The sequence below is a fragment of the Anolis carolinensis genome, chromosome 4 (genome assembly GCF_035594765.1).
Source record: "Anolis carolinensis isolate JA03-04 chromosome 4, rAnoCar3.1.pri, whole genome shotgun sequence".
Lineage (NCBI taxonomy): Eukaryota > Metazoa > Chordata > Lepidosauria > Squamata > Dactyloidae > Anolis > Anolis carolinensis.
Genome location: NC_085844.1, coordinates 3,040,121 through 3,060,384, shown reverse-complemented (window position 1 = coordinate 3,060,384; position 20,264 = coordinate 3,040,121). Strand labels below are relative to the sequence as shown.

The 20,264-nt window shown below is 44.8% G+C and overlaps 2 protein-coding genes across 5 annotated transcripts in view; both read left to right on the top strand.

Moving 5' to 3' along the window:
• kifc2 (kinesin family member C2) overlaps window positions 1-19,821 on the top strand; it is an 80,707-nt gene extending 60,886 nt beyond the window's left edge. The window contains exons 18-19 of the mRNA XM_008123437.3: window positions 3,150-3,379; window positions 5,052-19,821. Of these exons, the coding sequence (XP_008121644.2) occupies window positions 3,150-3,379; window positions 5,052-5,183 (362 nt within the window). The 3' untranslated portion in view covers window positions 5,184-19,821. The remainder of the gene's footprint in view (window positions 1-3,149; window positions 3,380-5,051) is intronic.
• LOC134298742 (mucin-2-like) lies at window positions 7,526-19,821 on the top strand. 4 transcript variants are annotated; one of them, XM_062979879.1, is made up of 2 exons: window positions 7,526-8,465; window positions 8,592-19,821. In XM_062979879.1, exons 1-2 carry the CDS (start codon window positions 7,526-7,528, stop codon window positions 12,002-12,004), a joined length of 4,353 nt encoding a protein of 1,450 aa, XP_062835949.1. In that variant the 3' UTR covers window positions 12,005-19,821. The 4 variants fall into 4 exon arrangements, with proteins under 4 accessions (XP_062835949.1, XP_062835950.1, XP_062835953.1 ...); XM_062979880.1 differs by having other exon boundaries at window positions 7,526-10,103; window positions 10,230-19,821; XM_062979883.1 differs by having other exon boundaries at window positions 7,526-10,985; window positions 12,120-19,821.
• Window positions 19,822-20,264: the final 443 nt, after the last annotated feature.

Sequence of the window (20,264 nt, the reverse complement as noted above, 5' to 3'; positions counted from 1 at the left end):
ACATGGGGCCTTGCCCAACATCACAATATAAAAACAAATCAAAACACATAAATTTACAACAATAAATCAACAATATCAGTAAAACCATCATAAAAACAATATTGCAGGAAAAAGCGTTAAAAACAGATATAAAACACAAGTCTAGGCCAAAGGGCGAATGTGTCAAATCGGGGGGAGGTAGTTACGTAATTGACATAGTCATTAAAGTACTAGAAATGACAATAATGACAATAAGAAGGCGAAAAAAAAATATATCTGTGTAGAGTCCAGGGTGTGGCAAGAGTCCTTTGTCACTGGGAGCCAGCATTAATGTTTCAGTTAATCTCCCAGGATGCCCCCAGGCAAGGGACAAAACATTTCCAATGCTAATTAGGGTGATTAACTTGCCACACCTTGGATTCTACACAGATATATATTCTTTCCTTTCCTTACTTGGTTTATCCATACCTCACAACCTCTGAGGATGCCTGCCATAGATGTGGGCGAAACGTCAGGAGAGAATGCTTCTGGAACATGGCCACACAGCCCGAAAGACATACAACAACCCTGTGATCCCGGCCATGAAAGCCTTCGACAACAAGCTGTGATGACCTTGATGTGTGGCTGGAACTGGGGAGTGTCCAGACACAAGTGTGTGCGCACTGCTGATTGCATCAGTTCAGTTCTGTTTTGTTGTGAGTTGAGTTGACTGCTGTCTGCTGAGAAGTCAAGTCCTGTGTCCATTGTCTTTAAGTCTGTTTGTCTTTATTACTGCTTTCAGTAAAACTTTGTATATAGTTTTACCATCGTCTCTGATGTCTCTTCGTTCTGCGTTCCACTGATTCCATCCAACTACTGCTGCGCTGCTAATTACTCTGACAAGGACAACTCAGTTCCTTCGTCTGCAATAACGGCTGCCATGCTTGGTATTCCTTGGCTGTCTCCCATCCAAATGCCAACCAGGGCTGACCCTGCTTAGCTTCCACGATCAGTGTTATGTGCATGTGCCTTCAAGTTGTCTGTAGACTTACGGCATCCCCATTCATTTCATAGGGTTTTCTTAGGTCATAAAACCTCAGAAGTAGGGTTAATGCCAATACTTTCCTCTGGGCAAGTGGAAAATGTTTTGATGTAACCCATCATCACGAGAAAGGAAATAAGAAGAAAGCAGAAGAAAACAGAAAGAAATGCCTTCCAATTGTGGAAACTATTGTCCTATGTAGCCAGCTTTATGAAGGAGACAATGATTTAAGACCTGTTACCTGTGACGAATCTTTGCACAATGATGCTAATTTCAGGGCCTTGATGATCAGGAGATAATGGCCGGAAAAGTCATTGGGGGGGGGGGGGGAATTAAACCCTCCCAATTTCTTTTTTGTCAGAGTATTAGCAGCGCAGCAGTAGTTGGATGGAGTCAGTGGAACACAGAACGAAGTGACATCCAGAGACTTTGGTAAAACTATATACAAAGTTTTACTGTACAAGACAAACAGAATGCAGACAATAGACACAGGTCTTAACACTTAGGCAGACAGCACTCATCTCAAACACTGAACTGAACTGATGGAATCAGTAATGCATACACACTTGTGTCTGGACACTCCCCAGTTCTACCAAAGTACTAGATACCCACAAATACAGTAATATGTTTTAGTAATGTTCAGTCAACAGGTATAAAGTAAAAACTCATATAGAATGAAATACAATATGTTCAGAAACATAATCTATACATCACAAATGACTGTCTAGCTCAACAATGTATGTTCTATATATAATTGTTCACTTATTCAATCAGTTAGTTGAGCTGAAGAGCAAGTAGGTCACAGTAGATCACGGCCGGTTTCGACTAGGTCTTCTTCAAGTGAATGAATCTGGGAAAATTATAATGGATTAACAAAAGCATATAACATATCCACATAAATATCATTATAAATTTGACATAGAGACTTACAATAGTATATTCATATGTATACCCTTTAAGTTCCTCTTTCTACCGTGTTTCCCCAAAAATAAGACAGTGTCTTATATTATTTTTTGCTCCCAAAGATGTGCTAGGTCTTAGTTTCAGGGGATGTCTTATTTTTCCATGAAGAAGAATTGACATTTATTGTTGAACAACAAAATGAACATTTATTATATACTGTACAGTAGTTGTCATCACAAACCAACATAACCAAACCAGACAAACTGTGACTCCTGTCAAGAATTTCTTGTTACTACCATTATTTCCATGTGCAACTGGTATGTACATTTACCAATCCTGCATACTCTGGTGTTTTGTTTGGCGGGCACCGGGCATGCTTCCAAACAAAAACTTTGCTAGGTCTTACTTTTGGGGGAGGCCTTATATTTAGCAATTCAGCAAAACCTCTGCTAGGTCTTATTTTCAGGGGATGTCTTATTTTCAGGGAAACAGGGTAGTTGTGTTTTTATGTCTTCTTTTTTGTCTTCTTTGCTCTTCAGCTCAACTAACTGATTGAGTAACTGAACAATTATATATAGAACATACATTGTTGAGCTAGACAGTCATTTGTGATGTATAGATTATGTTTATTACAATTGTGAATTCTGAACATATTGTATTTCATTCTATATGAGTTTTTACTTTATACCTGTTGACTGAACATTACTAAAACATATTACTGTATTTGTGGGTATCTAGTACTTTGATGCATAACCAGGAACCCATTTACTTATTACTCCCCTGTTCCAGCCACACATCAAGGACATCACAGCTTCTCAGTAATTAACTCTTTCCAGACTATGTTACACTCTGGATGATGCAATCAGTATGCAATACAAGCAAGACACAAATTGCATTCAAACACTATCAATACACAAATCCCATATTAACATTTTTCTGGCTATGGGCCTGATACAGGGCATCCAAAATTATATTTACTATTTTAATTGTATGTCGAACTGAAATTGTAAAGATACATTTCAGACACTCTGCACATCAAAGAGATGATTGCAGAGCCCGTCTGGTTATTTTGACACTTATTGGCCCTCAACATATACCTGAATGTGTGGAAGGATGAAATGGGGACATGGAAGCAGGGTGGGTCCTCATACATCCAGCAACACCAGGGACTCTTGGGGGGCCCTTCCAGCTCTGTGATTCTATGGCTTCTCCCCTTGGTGACCCCCTTTTCTCCCGTCCTCCGCAGGGAAGCTGAACCTGGTGGACCTGGCCGGTTCGGAGCGGGTCTGGAAGTCCGGGGCGCAAGGCGAACGGCTGAAGGAGGCGCAGAACATCAACCGGTCTCTGCTGGCCTTGGGAGAGGTCATCCAGGCCCTTCGCGCCAAGCAGGCCCACGTCCCCTTCCGCAACTCCAAGCTCACCTACCTGCTCCAGGACTCCCTGGGCAAGGGCAGCAAGACCATCATGATGGTGCAGGTAAGGAATGCGCCGCAGGTGCTCATGCCAGGGCCCAGAGAGTCGTAGAGTTTGAAAAGGGCACCCAAAGGCCATCTAGTCCAGCCCCTTTCTGTTAGGGAAGAAGATGCTGTGGCGCAGCTGGCTAGTAACCAGCTGCTATAAATCACTACTGACCGAGAGGTCATAAGCCCAGGTCGGGTTAAGCCCCTCCGACCAATAGCCCCGGCTTGCTGTTGACCTAGCAGCCCCGAAAGACAGTTGCATCTGTCAAGTAGGGAAAATTTAGGTACACTTTATGCGGGAGGCTAATTTAACTAATCTACAACACCATAAAACTGCTCACGAGGAAAAGAATGAGGAAGAACAACCACCAATGGACAGTGAAGCAACAGCTCCCCCTGTGGCCGGAATCGTGAAGCTGGAAAGATGTTAAAAAATGCCTCTGTGTCTGTCTAAAACTGAATGTTGTTTGTCTGTTGGCATTGAATGTTTGCCATATATGTGTTCATTGTAATCCGCCCTGAGTCCCCTTCAGGGTGAGAAGAAAGGGTGGAATATAAATACTGTAAATAAATAAATAAATAAATAAATAAATAGTTTCTGAGCAGTTAGACTCAATTTAACCCTCTCTGGGGGAGATTCCACCAAAAGGCAGCAGAGTAGCAAAAGCAAAAGCTTTCAAATGCAACAGTTACTTACACGGGGTGAGCAAAGAGAAGCCTTTGTCCATTTAGGATGGCAATAGACTGCAGAGTCTCAGTAAAAGTTCAAAAAGTATTTATTCAGGTAAAAAGAACTCCATTGTAGATAGAAAGGCTTGGGAGCTATCTAGTCTACCGTTCAATGCTAAGGCATTTCCATCTGCGCAGGGTTCCATACTTTGCACTTTAACAACACAACCGTTCAATGCTAAGGCTTCCCCGTCTGTGCAGGGTTCCATACTTTGCACTTTAACAACACAACCGTTCAATGCTAAGGCTTCCCCGTCTGTGCAGGGTTCCATACTTTGCACTTTAACAACACAACCGTTTAATGCTAAGGCTTCCCCGTCTGTGCAGGGTTCCATACTTTGCACTTTAACAACACAACCGTTCAATGCTAAGGCTTCCCCGTCTGCGCAGGGTTCCATACTTTGCACTTTAACAACACAACCGTTCAATGCTAAGGCTTCCCTGCCTGCGCAGGGTTCCATACTTTGCACTTTAACAACACAACCGTTCAATGCTAAGGCTTCCCCGTTTGCGCAGGGTTCCATACTTGGCACTTTAACAACACAACCATTCAATGCTAAGGCTTCCCCGTTTGCGCAGGGTTCCATACTTGGCACTTTAACAACACAACCATTCAATGCTAAGGCTTCTCCATCTGCGCAGGGTTCCATACTTTGCACTTTAACAACACAACTGTTCAATGCTAAGGCTTCCTGCCAAATGGAACTGTAGAAGAGAGTCTCCTGAACAAGCCAGGACCTGCCGCAGACCAGGACTGCCATTTGTTGAGGAGTTATGAAGGTGGAGGCATTAATTTTCATTAAACCCTCATATAATATCTCTTTTTATCTCTACACACGACCTGTTGACTGGTTGCATTGCGTTCTCCTGGGCTTGCGGCAATAAGAGGCGCGTTGCATCCAGGTTGGAAAGGATTCCTCGGTGACATTCTTCTTCTTCCTCCTCCTTCTCTTCCTCAGATCTCTCCCTTGGAGAAGAACGTGGGCGAGTCCGTCTGCTCCCTCAAGTTCGCCCAACGCGTCTGCAAAGTGGAGCTGGGCCCGGCTTCCCGACGGGTGGACTCCTCCTTTTCTGCGCAACACAACGGCTGAGCCCTTCCTCAAAAGAGACTCTGCTTTTGCATCCCTTTGAATGGACTTGGAGCAAGAGTATTTAGCTTAGGTCTTCTTCATTCTCCTCCTCTCCAAACAGGCTGGTCCTCAAGATGTCCTCTTTGCAAGAAGATCGCTTTGCATTTGCCCTCTTTCTGATGAAAACCTATGGATCAGAAATGGTCACACTTTGGCCCTCTCTCCAGATGTTTTGGACTTCAACTCCCAGCATTCCTAACAGCCTCAGGCCCCTTCCTTTTGCCCCTCAGCCGCTTAAGCGGAAAGGGCCTGAGGCTGTTAGGAATGGTGGGAGTTGAAGTCCAAAACATCTGGAGGGCCCAAGTTTGACCATGCCTCCTATAGATAGACCATAGCCAAACCTCTTCCTCACCTGTCAGGTGAGATGTATGACCCACATGTCCAAATTCACCTGTCCTTTGAGGTCCCCATCTATACACTTGCAATTGCAAGAGAGTCCTTGCCCAGCAAAACCTTGCATGTCTTCATTGGACGTAATTGATTCTCTGCCATCCTGCTTTTCCAGCTACTTTTACAATGCTTCGTACTTCTCCTGCTGCTTTTCCCTCATTTCACTTCAGTTTCAGCAAACTTGAATTCATGGACAAAGAGTCACTCGATTTAACTTCTCCAAGTCAACTTCTCCATTTCCAAGTTTGGTCCCGGTCCATTGTTGGTGGGGACCAGTGCATCTCTGGGTGCATCATCATCATCATCATCATCATCATTTAATTACTTATTAATCGCCCTCCATCCACGATGCTCTAGGCGATTTACAAGATAAAATTGTAAAGGATGAAAATACATGCAGATGAACTACAACTTCCAAAACCAAGGCCAATTCCCAGAAACTCCTCCAGTAGATTCAGTTGGTCGTGACGGTTCTGTGTGCCAAATTTGATCCATATCCATCGTCAGTGGGATTCACAGTTTTTCTGGTTGTAGGTGAACTACAACTCCCAAAAATCAATCTCAATCTCTCCCAAACTCCTCCAGTATTCGAATTTATGTATATCAGATATGTGTACCAAGTTTGGTCCAGGTTCATCGTTGGTGGGGTCCAGAGTGTTCTTTGATGCAGGTGAACTATACATCCCAGTACCTACTACTCCCAAATGTCAAGGCCAATTCCATCCAAATCCATCCAGTATGTTTTGTTGGCCATGGAAGGTCTGTGGGCCAAATGTGGTCCAGATCCATCATCAGTGGGATTCACAGTTTTTCTGGTTGTAGGTGAACTACAACTCCCAAACATCAAGGTCAATCTCTTCCCCAAGCAACTCCAGTATTCAAATTTGGGCATGATATCGGGTATGTGTGCCAAGTTTGGTCCAGTCCATCGTTGGTGGGGTCCAGAGTGTTCTTTGAGGGCAGGTGAACTATAAATCCCAGTACCTACAACTCCCAAATGTCAAGGCCAATTCTGGCCAGATCCCTCCAGTATGCCAAGTTTGGTCCACGTCCATCACTGGTGGGGTCCAGAATGTTCTTTGAGTGCAGGTGAACTATAAATCCCAGTACCTACAACTCCCAAATGTCAAGGCCAATTCTGGCCAGATCCCTCCAGTATGCCAAGTTTGGTCCACGTCCATCACTGGTGGGGTCCAGAATGTTCTTTGAGTGCAGGTGAACTATAAATCCCAGTACCTACAACTCCCAAATGTCAAGGCCAATTCTGGCCAGATCCCTCCAGTATGCCAAGTTTGGTCCACGTCCATCACTGGTGGGGTCCAGAATGTTCTTTGAGTGCAGGTGAACTATAAATCCCAGTACCTACAACTCCCAAATGTCAAGGCCAATTCCGCCCAAATCCCTCCAGTATGCCAAGTTTGGTCCAGGTCCATCATTGGTGGGGTCCAGAGTGTTCTTTGAGGACAGGTGAACTATACATCCCAGTACCTACAACTCCCAAATGTCAAGGCCAATTCCCTCCAGTTCCTTCTAGTATGCTAAGTTTGGTCCTGGTCTATCGTTGGTGGGGTCCAGAGTGTTCTTTGAGTGCAGGTGAACTATAAATCCCAGTATCTACAACTCCTAAATGTCAAAGCCAATTCCCTCCAGTTCCCTCCAATATGCCCAGTTTGGTCCCGGTCCATCGTTGGTGGGGTCCAGAGTGTTCTTTGAGTGCAGGTGAACTATAAATCCCAGTACCTACAACTCCCAAATATCAAGGCCAATTCCCCACAAATGCCTCTAGTATGCCAAGTTTGGTCCCGGTCCATCATTGGTGGGGTCCAGAATGTTCTTTGAGTACAGGTGAACTATAAATCCCAGTACCTACAACTCCCAAATATCAAGGCCAATTCCTCACAAATCCCTCCAGTATGCCAAGTTTGGTCCCGGTCCATCGTTGGTGGAGTCCAGAGTGTTCTTTGAGTGCAGGTGAACTATACATCCCAGTATCTACAACTCCTAAATGTCAAAGCCAATTCCCTCCAGTTCCCTCCAATATGCCCAGTTTGGTCCCGGTCCATCGTTGGTGGAGTCCAGAGTGTTCTTTGAGTGCAGGTGAACTATACATCCCAGTATCTACAACTCCTAAATGTCAAAGCCAATTCCCTCCAGTTCCCTCCAATATGCCCAGTTTGGTCCCGGTCCATCGTTGGTGGAGTCCAGAGTGTTCTTTGAGTGCAGGTGAACTATACATCCCAGTATCTACAACTCCTAAATGTCAAAGCCAATTCCCTCCAGTTCCCTCCAATATGCCCAGTTTGGTCCCGGTCCATCGTTGGTGGAGTCCAGAGTGTTCTTTGAGTGCAGGTGAACTATACATCCCAGTATCTACAACTCCTAAATGTCAAAGCCAATTCCCTCCAGTTCCCTCCAATATGCCCAGTTTGGTCCCGGTCCATCGTTGGTGGAGTCCAGAGTGTTCTTTGAGTGCAGGTGAACTATACATCCCAGTATCTACAACTACTAAATGTCAAAGCCAATTCCCTCCAGTTCCCTCCAATATGCCCAGTTTGGTCCCGGTCCATCGTTGGTGGAGTCCAGAGTGTTCTTTGAGTGCAGGTGAACTATACATCCCAGTATCTACAACTCCTAAATGTCAAAGCCAATTCCCTCCAGTTCCCTCCAATATGCCCAGTTTGGTCCCGGTCCATCGTTGGTGGAGTCCAGAGTGTTCTTTGAGTACAGGTGAACTATACATCCCAGTATCTACAACTACTAAATGTCAAAGCCAATTCCCTCCAGTTCCCTCCAATATGCCCAGTTTGGTCCCGGTCCATCGTTGGCGGAGTCCAGAGTGTTCTTTGAGTACAGGTGAACTATACATCCCAGTATCTACAACTACTAAATGTCAAAGCCAATTCCCTCCAGTTCCCTCCAATATGCCCAGTTTGGTCCCGGTCCATCGTTGGTGGGGTCCAGAGTGTTCTTTGAGTGCAGGTGAACTATACATCCCAGTATCTACAACTCCTAAATGTCAAAGCCAATTCCCTCCAGTTCCCTCCAATATGCCCAGTTTGGTCCCGGTCCATCGTTGGTGGAGTCCAGAGTGTTCTTTGAGTGCAGGTGAACTATACATCCCAGTATCTACAACTCCTAAATGTCAAAGCCAATTCCCTCCAGTTCCCTCCAATATGCCCAGTTTGGTCCCGGTCCATCGTTGGTGGAGTCCAGAGTGTTCTTTGAGTACAGGTGAACTATACATCCCAGTATCTACAACTACTAAATGTCAAAGCCAATTCCCTCCAGTTCCCTCCAATATGCCCAGTTTGGTCCCGGTCCATCGTTGGTGGAGTCCAGAGTGTTCTTTGAGTGCAGGTGAACTATACATCCCAGTATCTACAACTCCTAAATGTCAAAGCCAATTCCCTCCAGTTCCCTCCAATATGCCCAGTTTGGTCCCGGTCCATCGTTGGTGGAGTCCAGAGTGTTCTTTGAGTACAGGTGAACTATACATCCCAGTATCTACAACTACTAAATGTCAAAGCCAATTCCCTCCAGTTCCCTCCAATATGCCCAGTTTGGTCCCGGTCCATCGTTGGTGGAGTCCAGAGTGTTCTTTGAGTGCAGGTGAACTATACATCCCAGTATCTACAACTCCTAAATGTCAAAGCCAATTCCCTCCAGTTCCCTCCAATATGCCCAGTTTGGTCCCGGTCCATCGTTGGTGGAGTCCAGAGTGTTCTTTGAGTACAGGTGAACTATACATCCCAGTATCTACAACTCCTAAATGTCAAAGCCAATTCCCTCCAGTTCCCTCCAATATGCCCAGTTTGGTCCCGGTCCATCGTTGGTGGAGTCCAGAGTGTTCTTTGAGTGCAGGTGAACTATACATCCCAGTATCTACAACTCCTAAATGTCAAAGCCAATTCCCTCCAGTTCCCTCCAATATGCCCAGTTTGGTCCCGGTCCATCGTTGGTGGAGTCCAGAGTGTTCTTTGAGTGCAGGTGAACTATACATCCCAGTATCTACAACTCCTAAATGTCAAAGCCAATTCCCTCCAGTTCCCTCCAATATGCCCAGTTTGGTCCCGGTCCATCGTTGGTGGAGTCCAGAGTGTTCTTTGAGTACAGGTGAACTATACATCCCAGTATCTACAACTACTAAATGTCAAAGCCAATTCCCTCCAGTTCCCTCCAATATGCCCAGTTTGGTCCCGGTCCATCGTTGGTGGAGTCCAGAGTGTTCTTTGAGTGCAGGTGAACTATACATCCCAGTATCTACAACTCCTAAATGTCAAAGCCAATTCCCTCCAGTTCCCTCCAATATGCCCAGTTTGGTCCCGGTCCATCGTTGGTGGAGTCCAGAGTGTTCTTTGAGTGCAGGTGAACTATACATCCCAGTATCTACAACTCCTAAATGTCAAAGCCAATTCCCTCCAGTTCCCTCCAATATGCCCAGTTTGGTCCCGGTCCATCGTTGGTGGAGTCCAGAGTGTTCTTTGAGTACAGGTGAACTATACATCCCAGTATCTACAACTACTAAATGTCAAAGCCAATTCCCTCCAGTTCCCTCCAATATGCCCAGTTTGGTCCCGGTCCATCGTTGGTGGGGTCCAGAGTGTTCTTTGAGTGCAGGTGAACTATACATCCCAGTATCTACAACTCCTAAATGTCAAAGCCAATTCCCTCCAGTTCCCTCCAATATGCCCAGTTTGGTCCCGGTCCATCGTTGGTGGAGTCCAGAGTGTTCTTTGAGTGCAGGTGAACTATACATCCCAGTATCTACAACTCCTAAATGTCAAAGCCAATTCCCTCCAGTTCCCTCCAATATGCCCAGTTTGGTCCCGGTCCATCGTTGGTGGAGTCCAGAGTGTTCTTTGAGTACAGGTGAACTATACATCCCAGTATCTACAACTCCTAAATGTCAAAGCCAATTCCCTCCAGTTCCCTCCAATATGCCCAGTTTGGTCCCGGTCCATCGTTGGTGGAGTCCAGAGTGTTCTTTGAGTACAGGTGAACTATACATCCCAGTATCTACAACTACTAAATGTCAAAGCCAATTCCCTCCAGTTCCCTCCAATATGCCCAGTTTGGTCCCGGTCCATCGTTGGTGGAGTCCAGAGTGTTCTTTGAGTGCAGGTGAACTATACATCCCAGTATCTACAACTCCTAAATGTCAAAGCCAATTCCCTCCAGTTCCCTCCAATATGCCCAGTTTGGTCCCGGTCCATCGTTGGTGGAGTCCAGAGTGTTCTTTGAGTACAGGTGAACTATACATCCCAGTATCTACAACTACTAAATGTCAAAGCCAATTCCCTCCAGTTCCCTCCAATATGCCCAGTTTGGTCCCGGTCCATCGTTGGTGGGGTCCAGAGTGTTCTTTGAGTGCAGGTGAACTATACATCCCAGTATCTACAACTCCTAAATGTCAAAGCCAATTCCCTCCAGTTCCCTCCAATATGCCCAGTTTGGTCCCGGTCCATCGTTGGTGGAGTCCAGAGTGTTCTTTGAGTACAGGTGAACTATACATCCCAGTATCTACAACTACTAAATGTCAAAGCCAATTCCCTCCAGTTCCCTCCAATATGCCCAGTTTGGTCCCGGTCCATCGTTGGTGGAGTCCAGAGTGTTCTTTGAGTGCAGGTGAACTATACATCCCAGTATCTACAACTCCTAAATGTCAAAGCCAATTCCCTCCAGTTCCCTCCAATATGCCCAGTTTGGTCCCGGTCCATCGTTGGTGGAGTCCAGAGTGTTCTTTGAGTACAGGTGAACTATACATCCCAGTATCTACAACTACTAAATGTCAAAGCCAATTCCCTCCAGTTCCCTCCAATATGCCCAGTTTGGTCCCGGTCCATCGTTGGTGGAGTCCAGAGTGTTCTTTGAGTGCAGGTGAACTATACATCCCAGTATCTACAACTCCTAAATGTCAAAGCCAATTCCCTCCAGTTCCCTCCAATATGCCCAGTTTGGTCCCGGTCCATCGTTGGTGGAGTCCAGAGTGTTCTTTGAGTGCAGGTGAACTATACATCCCAGTATCTACAACTCCTAAATGTCAAAGCCAATTCCCTCCAGTTCCCTCCAATATGCCCAGTTTGGTCCCGGTCCATCGTTGGTGGAGTCCAGAGTGTTCTTTGAGTGCAGGTGAACTATACATCCCAGTATCTACAACTCCTAAATGTCAAAGCCAATTCCCTCCAGTTCCCTCCAATATGCCCAGTTTGGTCCCGGTCCATCGTTGGTGGGGTCCAGAGTGTTCTTTGAGTACAGGTGAACTAGAAATTCCAGAACCTACAACTCCCAAATGTCAAGGCCAATTCCCTCCAGTTCCCTCCAGTATGCCAAGTTTGGTCCCAGTCCATCATTGGTGGGGTCCAGAATGTTCTTTGAGGACAGGTGAACTATAAATCCCAGTACCTACAACTCCCAAATATCAAGGCCAATTCCCCACAAATCCCTCTAGTATGCCAAGTTTGGTCCCGGTCCATCATTGGTGGGGTCCAGAATGTTCTTTGAGGACAGGTGAACTATAAATCCCAGTACCTACAACTCCCAAATGTCAAGGCCAATTCCGCCCAAATCCCTCCAGTATGCCAAGTTTGGTCCACGTCCATCACTGGTGGGGTCCAGAATGTTCTTTGAGTGCAGGTGAACTATAAATCCCAGTACCTACAACTCCCAAATGTCAAGGCCAATTCCCCACAAATCCCTCTAGTATGCCAAGTTTGGTCCACGTCCATCATTGGTGGGGTCCAGAGTGTTCTTTGAGGACAGGTGAACTATAAATCCCAGTACCTACAACTCCCAAATGTCAAGGCCAATTCCGCCCAAATCCCTCCAGTATGCCAAGTTTGGTCCAGGTCCATCATTGGTGGGGTCCAGAGTGTTCTTTGAGGACAGGTGAACTATACATCCCAGTACCTACAACTCCCAAATGTCAAGGCCAATTCCCTCCAGTTCCTTCTAGTATGCTAAGTTTGGTCCTGGTCCATCGTTGGTGGGGTACAGAGTGTTCTTTGAGTGCAGGTGAACTATAAATCCCAGGACCTACAACTCCCAAATGTCAAGGCCAATTCCGCCCAAATCCCTCCAGTATGCCAAGTTTGGTCCAGGTCCATCATTGGTGGGGTCCAGAGTGTTCTTTGAGTGCAGGTGAACTATACATCCCAGTACCTACAACTCCCAAATGTCAAGGCCAATTCCCTCCAGTTCCTTCTAGTATGCTAAGTTTGGTCCTGGTCCATCGTTGGTGGGGTACAGAGTGTTCTTTGAGTGCAGGTGAACTATAAATCCCAGGACCTACAACTCCCAAATGTCAAGGCCAATTCCGCCCAAATCCCTCCAGTATGCCAAGTTTGGTCCCGGTCCATCGTTGGGAGATGTCACAGATTGGAGATCATGACAGTGGGGTCCAGAGTGTTCTTTGATTGTAGGTGAACTATAAATCCCAGGACCTACAACTCCCAAATGTCAAGGCCAATTCCCTCCAGTTCCTTCTAGTATGCTAAGTTTGGTCCTGGTCTATCGTTGGTGGAGTCCAGAGTGTTCTTTGAGTGCAGGTGAACTAGAAATCCCAGTATCTACAACTCCTAAATGTCAAAGCCAATTCCCTCCAGTTCCCTCCAGTATGCCCAGTTTGGTCCCGGTCCATCGTTGGTGGGGTCCAGAGTGTTCTTTGAGTACAGGTGAACTATAAATCCCAGTACCTACAACTCCCAAATATCAAGGCCAATTCCCCACAAATGCCTCTAGTATGCCAAGTTTGGTCCCGGTCCATCATTGGTGGGGTCCAGAGTGTTCTTTGAGTGCAGGTGAACTAGAAATTCCAGAACCTACAACTCCCAAATGTCAAGGCCAATTCCCTCCAGTTCCCTCCAGTATGCCAAGTTTGGTCCCAGTCCATCATTGGTGGGGTCCAGAATGTTCTTTGAGGACAGGTGAACTATAAATCCCAGTACCTACAACTCCCAAATATCAAGGCCAATTCCGCCCAAATCCCTCCAGTATGCCAAGTTTGGTCCCGGTCCATCGTTGGGAGAGGTCACAGATTGGAGATCATGACAGTGGGGTCCAGAGTGTTCTTTGATTGTAGGTGAACTATAAATCCCAGGACCTACAACTCCCAAATGTCAAGGCCAATTCCCTCCAGTTCCTTCTAGTATGCTAAGTTTGGTCCTGGTCCATCGTTGGTGGGGTCCAGAGTGTTCTTTGAGTGCAGGTGAACTAGAAATTCCAGAACCTACTACTCCCAAATGTCAAGGCCAATTCCATCCAAATCCATCCAGTATGTTTTGTTGGTCATGGAAGGTCTGTGTCCCAAATGTGGTCCTGGTCCATTGTCGGTGGGGGTCACAGTGCTGTGTCTTGATGCAGGGTGAACTACAACTTCCATATTATTATTATTATTATTATTATTATTATTATTATTATTTTATCATATGACACAGCAAACAAGATAGATATGCTGGATTTCGTATCACAAAACCACAAGTCGAACACTTCCCAAGTGTCTAGGACTGTGTGATATATTATTATTATTATTATTATTATTATTATTATTATTATTATTATTATTATGACACAGCAAACAAGATAGATATGCTGGATTTCGTATCACAAAATCACAAGTCAAACACTTCCCAAGTGTCTAGGACTGTGTGATGTATATTATTATTATTATTATTATTATTATTATTATTATTATTATTATTATTATTATTATGACACAGCAAACAAGATAGATATGCTGAATTTCGTATCACAAAACCACAAGTCGAACACTTCCCAAGTGTCTAGGACTGTGTGATGTATTTTCGGATGATGTGCGCAGATCCCAGTCGGGTGGCCTTTTGCAGTTGGCAGATCATAATGTTGTCAATGCCTATTGTTTCCAAATACCGGCTGAGATCTTTTGGCATGGCACCCAGTGTGCCCATCACCACCGGGACCGCCTGCACTGGTTTCTGCCAGAGTCTTTGAAGTTCAGTCTTGAGGTCCTGATAGCGGCTGAGTTTTTCCTGTTGTTTTTCGTCACCTGGGATGGCGACATCCATGATCCAAACCTTTTTCTTCTCCACAACTGTGATGTCTGGTGTGTTGTGTTCCAGAACTTTGTCAGTCTGGATTCAGAAGTCCCACAGTATCTTTGCGTGTTCATTTTCCAATACTTTTGCAGGTTTGTGATCCCACCAGTTCTTTACTGCTGGGAGGTGGTACTTGAGGCATAAGTTGTTGTTGTTGTTATTATTATTATTGTTGTTGTTGTTGTTATTGTCGGGGGTGCTTTGAATGCGATTTCCTGCTTCTTGGCAGAATGGGGTTGGACTGGATGGCCCATGAGGTCTCTTCCAACTCTACTGTTCTATGACTCTATGATTCTATCATGTGGAATCAGTACCTCAAACTCCTCCAGTATGTTCAGTTTCTGCTCAGTCCTGCTCTGTTTGTTATGCAGACAGTTGAAAAGAGTAGGAAAGGGTTAAGGGAGAGGTAGTGGGCGGGGTCATGCAAATTCCACAGCAGTGGAGAGAGTAAGGAACTCTGGGATGCCAGTTGTGGAGGAAAACCATGAAATATCGGATAGGAAATCCTTGACTTGGGTGGGGGGGTTGTATGGTGTTTGTGGGGGACACGGGCAGGGTTTGGGCTCCATGTTCATGGTGCTCACTATAACCTGAAGTGTCATTGGAGGAGGTGCTTTTGGTGGCTCCTCAGCACTGTGGATTATAACTCTTTGTGGAGGTGGGAGGCTATCTGTGTAAGTTGACACTTTTATTATGTGTATAGATAGATTACGTGGTCACAGTGTACCAGAGTTGCATTGGAGGACCTAGAGATTGGTGGGTAGTGTATCATAAAATCATCCGGTGGACGTGGCCAATCCATAGAAAAACTATTTTCCTCCAGATGTGGCTTTGTGAAACTGGATATCGTTTCTGCGGTTATGGGGGTCTTCTTGTATTTGAATTAACAAGTGTCCACTAATGGAAGGATAACAATGTATTAAATGTCATTAAACATTGTATTGGGTTTTTATATTGTTCTGTCCGGGGTTGGCCCCATGTAAGCCGCCCCGAGTCCCTTCGGGGAGATGGGGCGGGGTATAAGAATAAAATTATTATTATTATTATTATTATTATTATTATTATTATTATTATTGACACAAAGACAAGAGTATGACACAGCAAACGAGATCTATATGCTGGATTTCGTATCACAAAATCACAAGTCGAACACTTCCCAAGTGTCTAGGACTGTGTGATGTATTATTATTATTATTATTATTATTATTATTATTATTATTATCAACACAACGACGTTGTATGGCACAGCAAACAAGATAGATATGCTGGATTTCGTTTCGCAAAACCACAAGTCGAACACTTCCCAAGTGTCTAGGACTGTGTGATGTATTTTCTGATGATGTGTGCAGATCCCAGTAGGGTGGCCTTTTGCAGTTGGCAGATGGTGATTTTGTCAATGTCTATTGTTTCCAAATGCTGGCTGAGATCTTTTGGCACAGCACCCAGTGTGCCCATCACCACCGGGACCGGAATAATAATAATAATAAAAAAATTATTATTATTATTATTATTATGTACAATAAATGAATATAAATTTCAGATAAATGGTTACAAATGACAATCAAACTGTTGCATTCACAGGATGATGAATGGTAGTTGCATTCACAATGGAGTAAACTTTCTTGTTTACTTTCTTGTTTCTTCATAAAAGATGAGTAGAGCCCTGATCCACAACCGGTTTCGACTACCTATAGTCTTTGTCTGGTGGTAGGGTCTGCTAGTATTGGGTAACATTAATACAATTGTACAAAGTGTTTTCTGGCTTAGTAAAATTGACGGCTATTAATGCATACTACAGTAGAGTCTCACTTATCCATCATAAACGGGCCGGCAGAATGTTGGATATGCAAAAATGTTGGATAATAAGGAGGGATTAAGGAAAAGCCTATTAAACATCAAATTGGGTTATGATTTTACAAATTAAGCACCAAAACATCATGTTTTACAACAAATTTGGCAGAAAAAGTAGTTCAATACGCAGTAATGCTATGTAGTAATTACTGTATTTACGAATTTAGCACCAAAATATCACGATGTATTGAAAACATTGACCACAAAAATGGATTGGATAATCCAGAGGCTTGGATAAGCGAGGCTTGGATTAGTGAGACTCTACTGTATAGACATAATATCTTTTCATTATTTTATTTTTATCCATTCTGTGTTTAATGTATCAAGAGAACAACTTGTAAGCCACTGTATGTTCCCAAGAGGTTCCACGATATCTATGAAAGACTTTACAGTTCATTGAGAACATTCTTGAATTGTTTAAACTAAATAACAAAAGTAAGTAGTATGCATTAAGAGGTATCAATTTTACTAAGCCAGAAAACACTTTGTACAATTGTATTAATGTTACTCAATACTAATATTAATAATAATAATAATAATAATAATAATAATAATAATAATAATAATAATAAAACTTTATTTATACCCCGCCACCATCTCCCCGTGGGCACTCAGGGCGGCTTACATGGGGCAGAGGCCCAAACAACATAGGACAAAATATAGGCAACATAATACAAATCACACTATAAAAAGATAAAACAGTAATACAATATATCAATTAAAACAAAAATACAGGATAAAAAAATTGCATTTAAAACAATACCAGCAGACCCTACCACCAGACGAAGACTATAAGTAGTCAAAACCGATTGTGGATCAGGGGTCTACTCATCTTTTATGAAGAAACAAGAAAATAAACAAGAAAGTTTACTCCGTTGTGAATGTAACTACCATTCATCATATTGTGAATGCAACAGTTTGATTGTCATTTGTAACCATTTATCTAAAATTTATATTCATTTATTGTACACAATACAATGTTTAAAGACATTTAATACATTGTTATTATTCCATTAGTGGACACTTGTTAGTTCAAGCCCTTGGGAACCCATTTTTTCTTATGGTCTTCTTGTATTTGCCATGAATTTTAGCTTTTTTTCTCCACCCCTTCCCAACCAAAACAGTGCTTCACTGCAAAGCGTCTGCTTGTGTGTTTCCCTTTGCTGCGCATGTTCTCCTTCTCGAGTCCATGCGCAGAGACACCATTAACGGCTTACTTACTTACGCGATCCCTCGTAGTTTGAGGATGATTGTCTTCCATCTTGGGGATGGATCCGTAGGTGGCTGAAGAGACCTATTCTTGATCTGCATCTTCTCCCTTCCGCAGTAAGGACATCGGTTTCCAGACGGAAGGCAGTCCCGGTCGGGGTTGGCTTGACGCTCCTTCCTCTTGGCACGTTTCTCCCTTCAGCCCTCCGTTCGTGCCTCTTCGAACTCCGCAGCACTGCTGGTCACAGCTGACCTCCAGTTAGAGCACTCAAGGACCAGGGCTTCCCAGTTCTCAGTCTCTCTGCCACAGTTTTTAAGGTTGGCTTTGGGCCCATCTTTCAATCTCTTTTCCTGCCCACCAACATTCCGTTTCCCATTCTTGAGTTCGGAGTTTGGGAGACGGTGATCTTTGGGCATTCGGACAACGTGGCCTTCAGTCCAGCGGAGTTGATGGCGTAGGAGCATCACTTCAATGCTGGTGGTCTTTGCTTCTTCTTCCACCACGCTGGCATTTGTCCGCCTGTCTTCCCAAGAGATTGGCAGGATTTTCCTGAGGCAACGCTGATGGAATCGCTCCAGGAGTTTGGTGTGACGTCTGTAGACAGTCCACGTTTCGCAGGCGTAGAGCAGGGTTGGGAGGGGAATGGCTTTGTAAACAAGCACCTTGGTCTCTCTACGGATGTCCCGGTCATCAAACACTCTCTGCTTCATTCGAAAAAATGCTGCGCTCGCAGAGCTCAGGCAGTGTTGTATTTCAGTGTCATCTGTAGACCGTCCACGTTTTGCAGGCGTAGAGCAGGGTTGGGAGGGGAATGGCTTTGTAAACAAGCACCTTGGTCTCTCTACGGATGTCCCGGTTATCAAAAACTCTCTGCTTCATTCGAAAAAATGCTGCGCTCGCAGAGCTCAGGCGGTGTTGTATTTCAGTGTCATCTGTAGACCGTCCACGTTTCGCAGGCGTAGAGCAGGGTTGGGAGGGGAATGGCTTTGTAAACAAGCACCTTGGTCTCTCTACGGATGTCCCGGTCATCAAAAACTCTCTGCTTCATTCGAAAAAATGCTGCGCTCGCAGAGCTCAGGCGGTGTTGTATTTCAGTGTCATCTGTAGACCGTCCACGTTTCGCAGGCGTAGAGCAGGGTTGGGAGGGGAATGGCTTTGTAAACAAGCACCTTGGTCTCTCTACGGATGTCCCTCTCATCAAACACTCTCTGCTTCATTCGAAAAAATGCTGCGCTCGCAGAGCTCAGGCGGTGTTGTATTTCAGTGTCATCTGTAGACCATCCACGTTTCGCAGGCGTAGAGCAGGGTTGGGAGGGGAATGGCTTTGTATACGAGCATCTTGGTATCTCTACGGATGTCCCGGTCATCAAACACTCTCTGCTTCATTCGAAAAAATGCTGCGCTCGCAGAGCTCAGTTGGTGTTGTATTTCAGTGTCAATGTTGACTTTTGTGAGAGGTGGCTGCCAAGGGAGCGGAAATGGTCAACATTTTCTAATGTGACAACATTAAGTTGTATTTCCTCCATTGCAGAGGGATTGGCTGGTTCCTGTTGGAAGAGCACTTTGGTTTTCTCGATGTTCAGTGAGAGGCCGAGCTTCTCGTCTGCTTCTGCGAAGGTGTTGAGAGTGGCTTGTAGGTCTTCTTCTGAGTGCGTGCAGACATTAACGGCACCGATGGAGGGATAGAGGCAAGTAGGATCTCTCTCCAAAGATCCCCAATGAATCCTTGGCATCTTTGGCCTGCCCCTTTGTGCCCCCTCCCCAAATGGCATTCACTCTCACCATTCACCCCACTTCTCGGTTCCTGCCCACCTTGGGACCCCTTCCCCAGGAAATGCTCCTCCTCCTCGCCTCCTTCTGGGGTCCTGGCTATGCAATCGGGGCTCTTGCTTCTCAGATATGGGGCAGCTCCACCTCAACCTAATGCAAGACCCCCATTGCCCCCGTTTCCCTGGCCTTCAAGCTTCAGCGGGGCAACAAATAAAGGGACTGCTGCTGTGCTTCTGGACTTGGTTTTTTCCGTACATCCCTTCCTCCTGATGCTCTCTGTCTAGGTCAATAAACCAGAATCCGTCTCCTCGGCTGTGCCTGCTTTCTTGGAAGTTCCTCTCTGTCTACATTTCTTCATGTTATCCACCTTTCCAACTGCAAGACATTGGAGGTTCCTAGAGAGACAGAGAAATTTTGGGGTCCTTATGGCAAAGTTCCCATTTGAGGATTCTCTCTGCCCAGATTCCAACCAGCATGGACTCTTGGGCTGCAGGATGCTGGGAGTTGCAGTACAATTATTCCTTTGCATGGGCAGATTTCTCATCTACCTGTCCATGCATTTATCTTCTGTTCTCTACCTATCCATTCACCTCTCATTCTCAATCTATCCATGGTTGCTATATATATATGCATCCATCATCTTTCCATCCATTCATCTGTCATCTATCTGTCTATCTATCTATCTATCTATCTATCTATCTATCTATCTATCTATCTATCTATCTATCTATCTATCTATCCATCCATCCATCC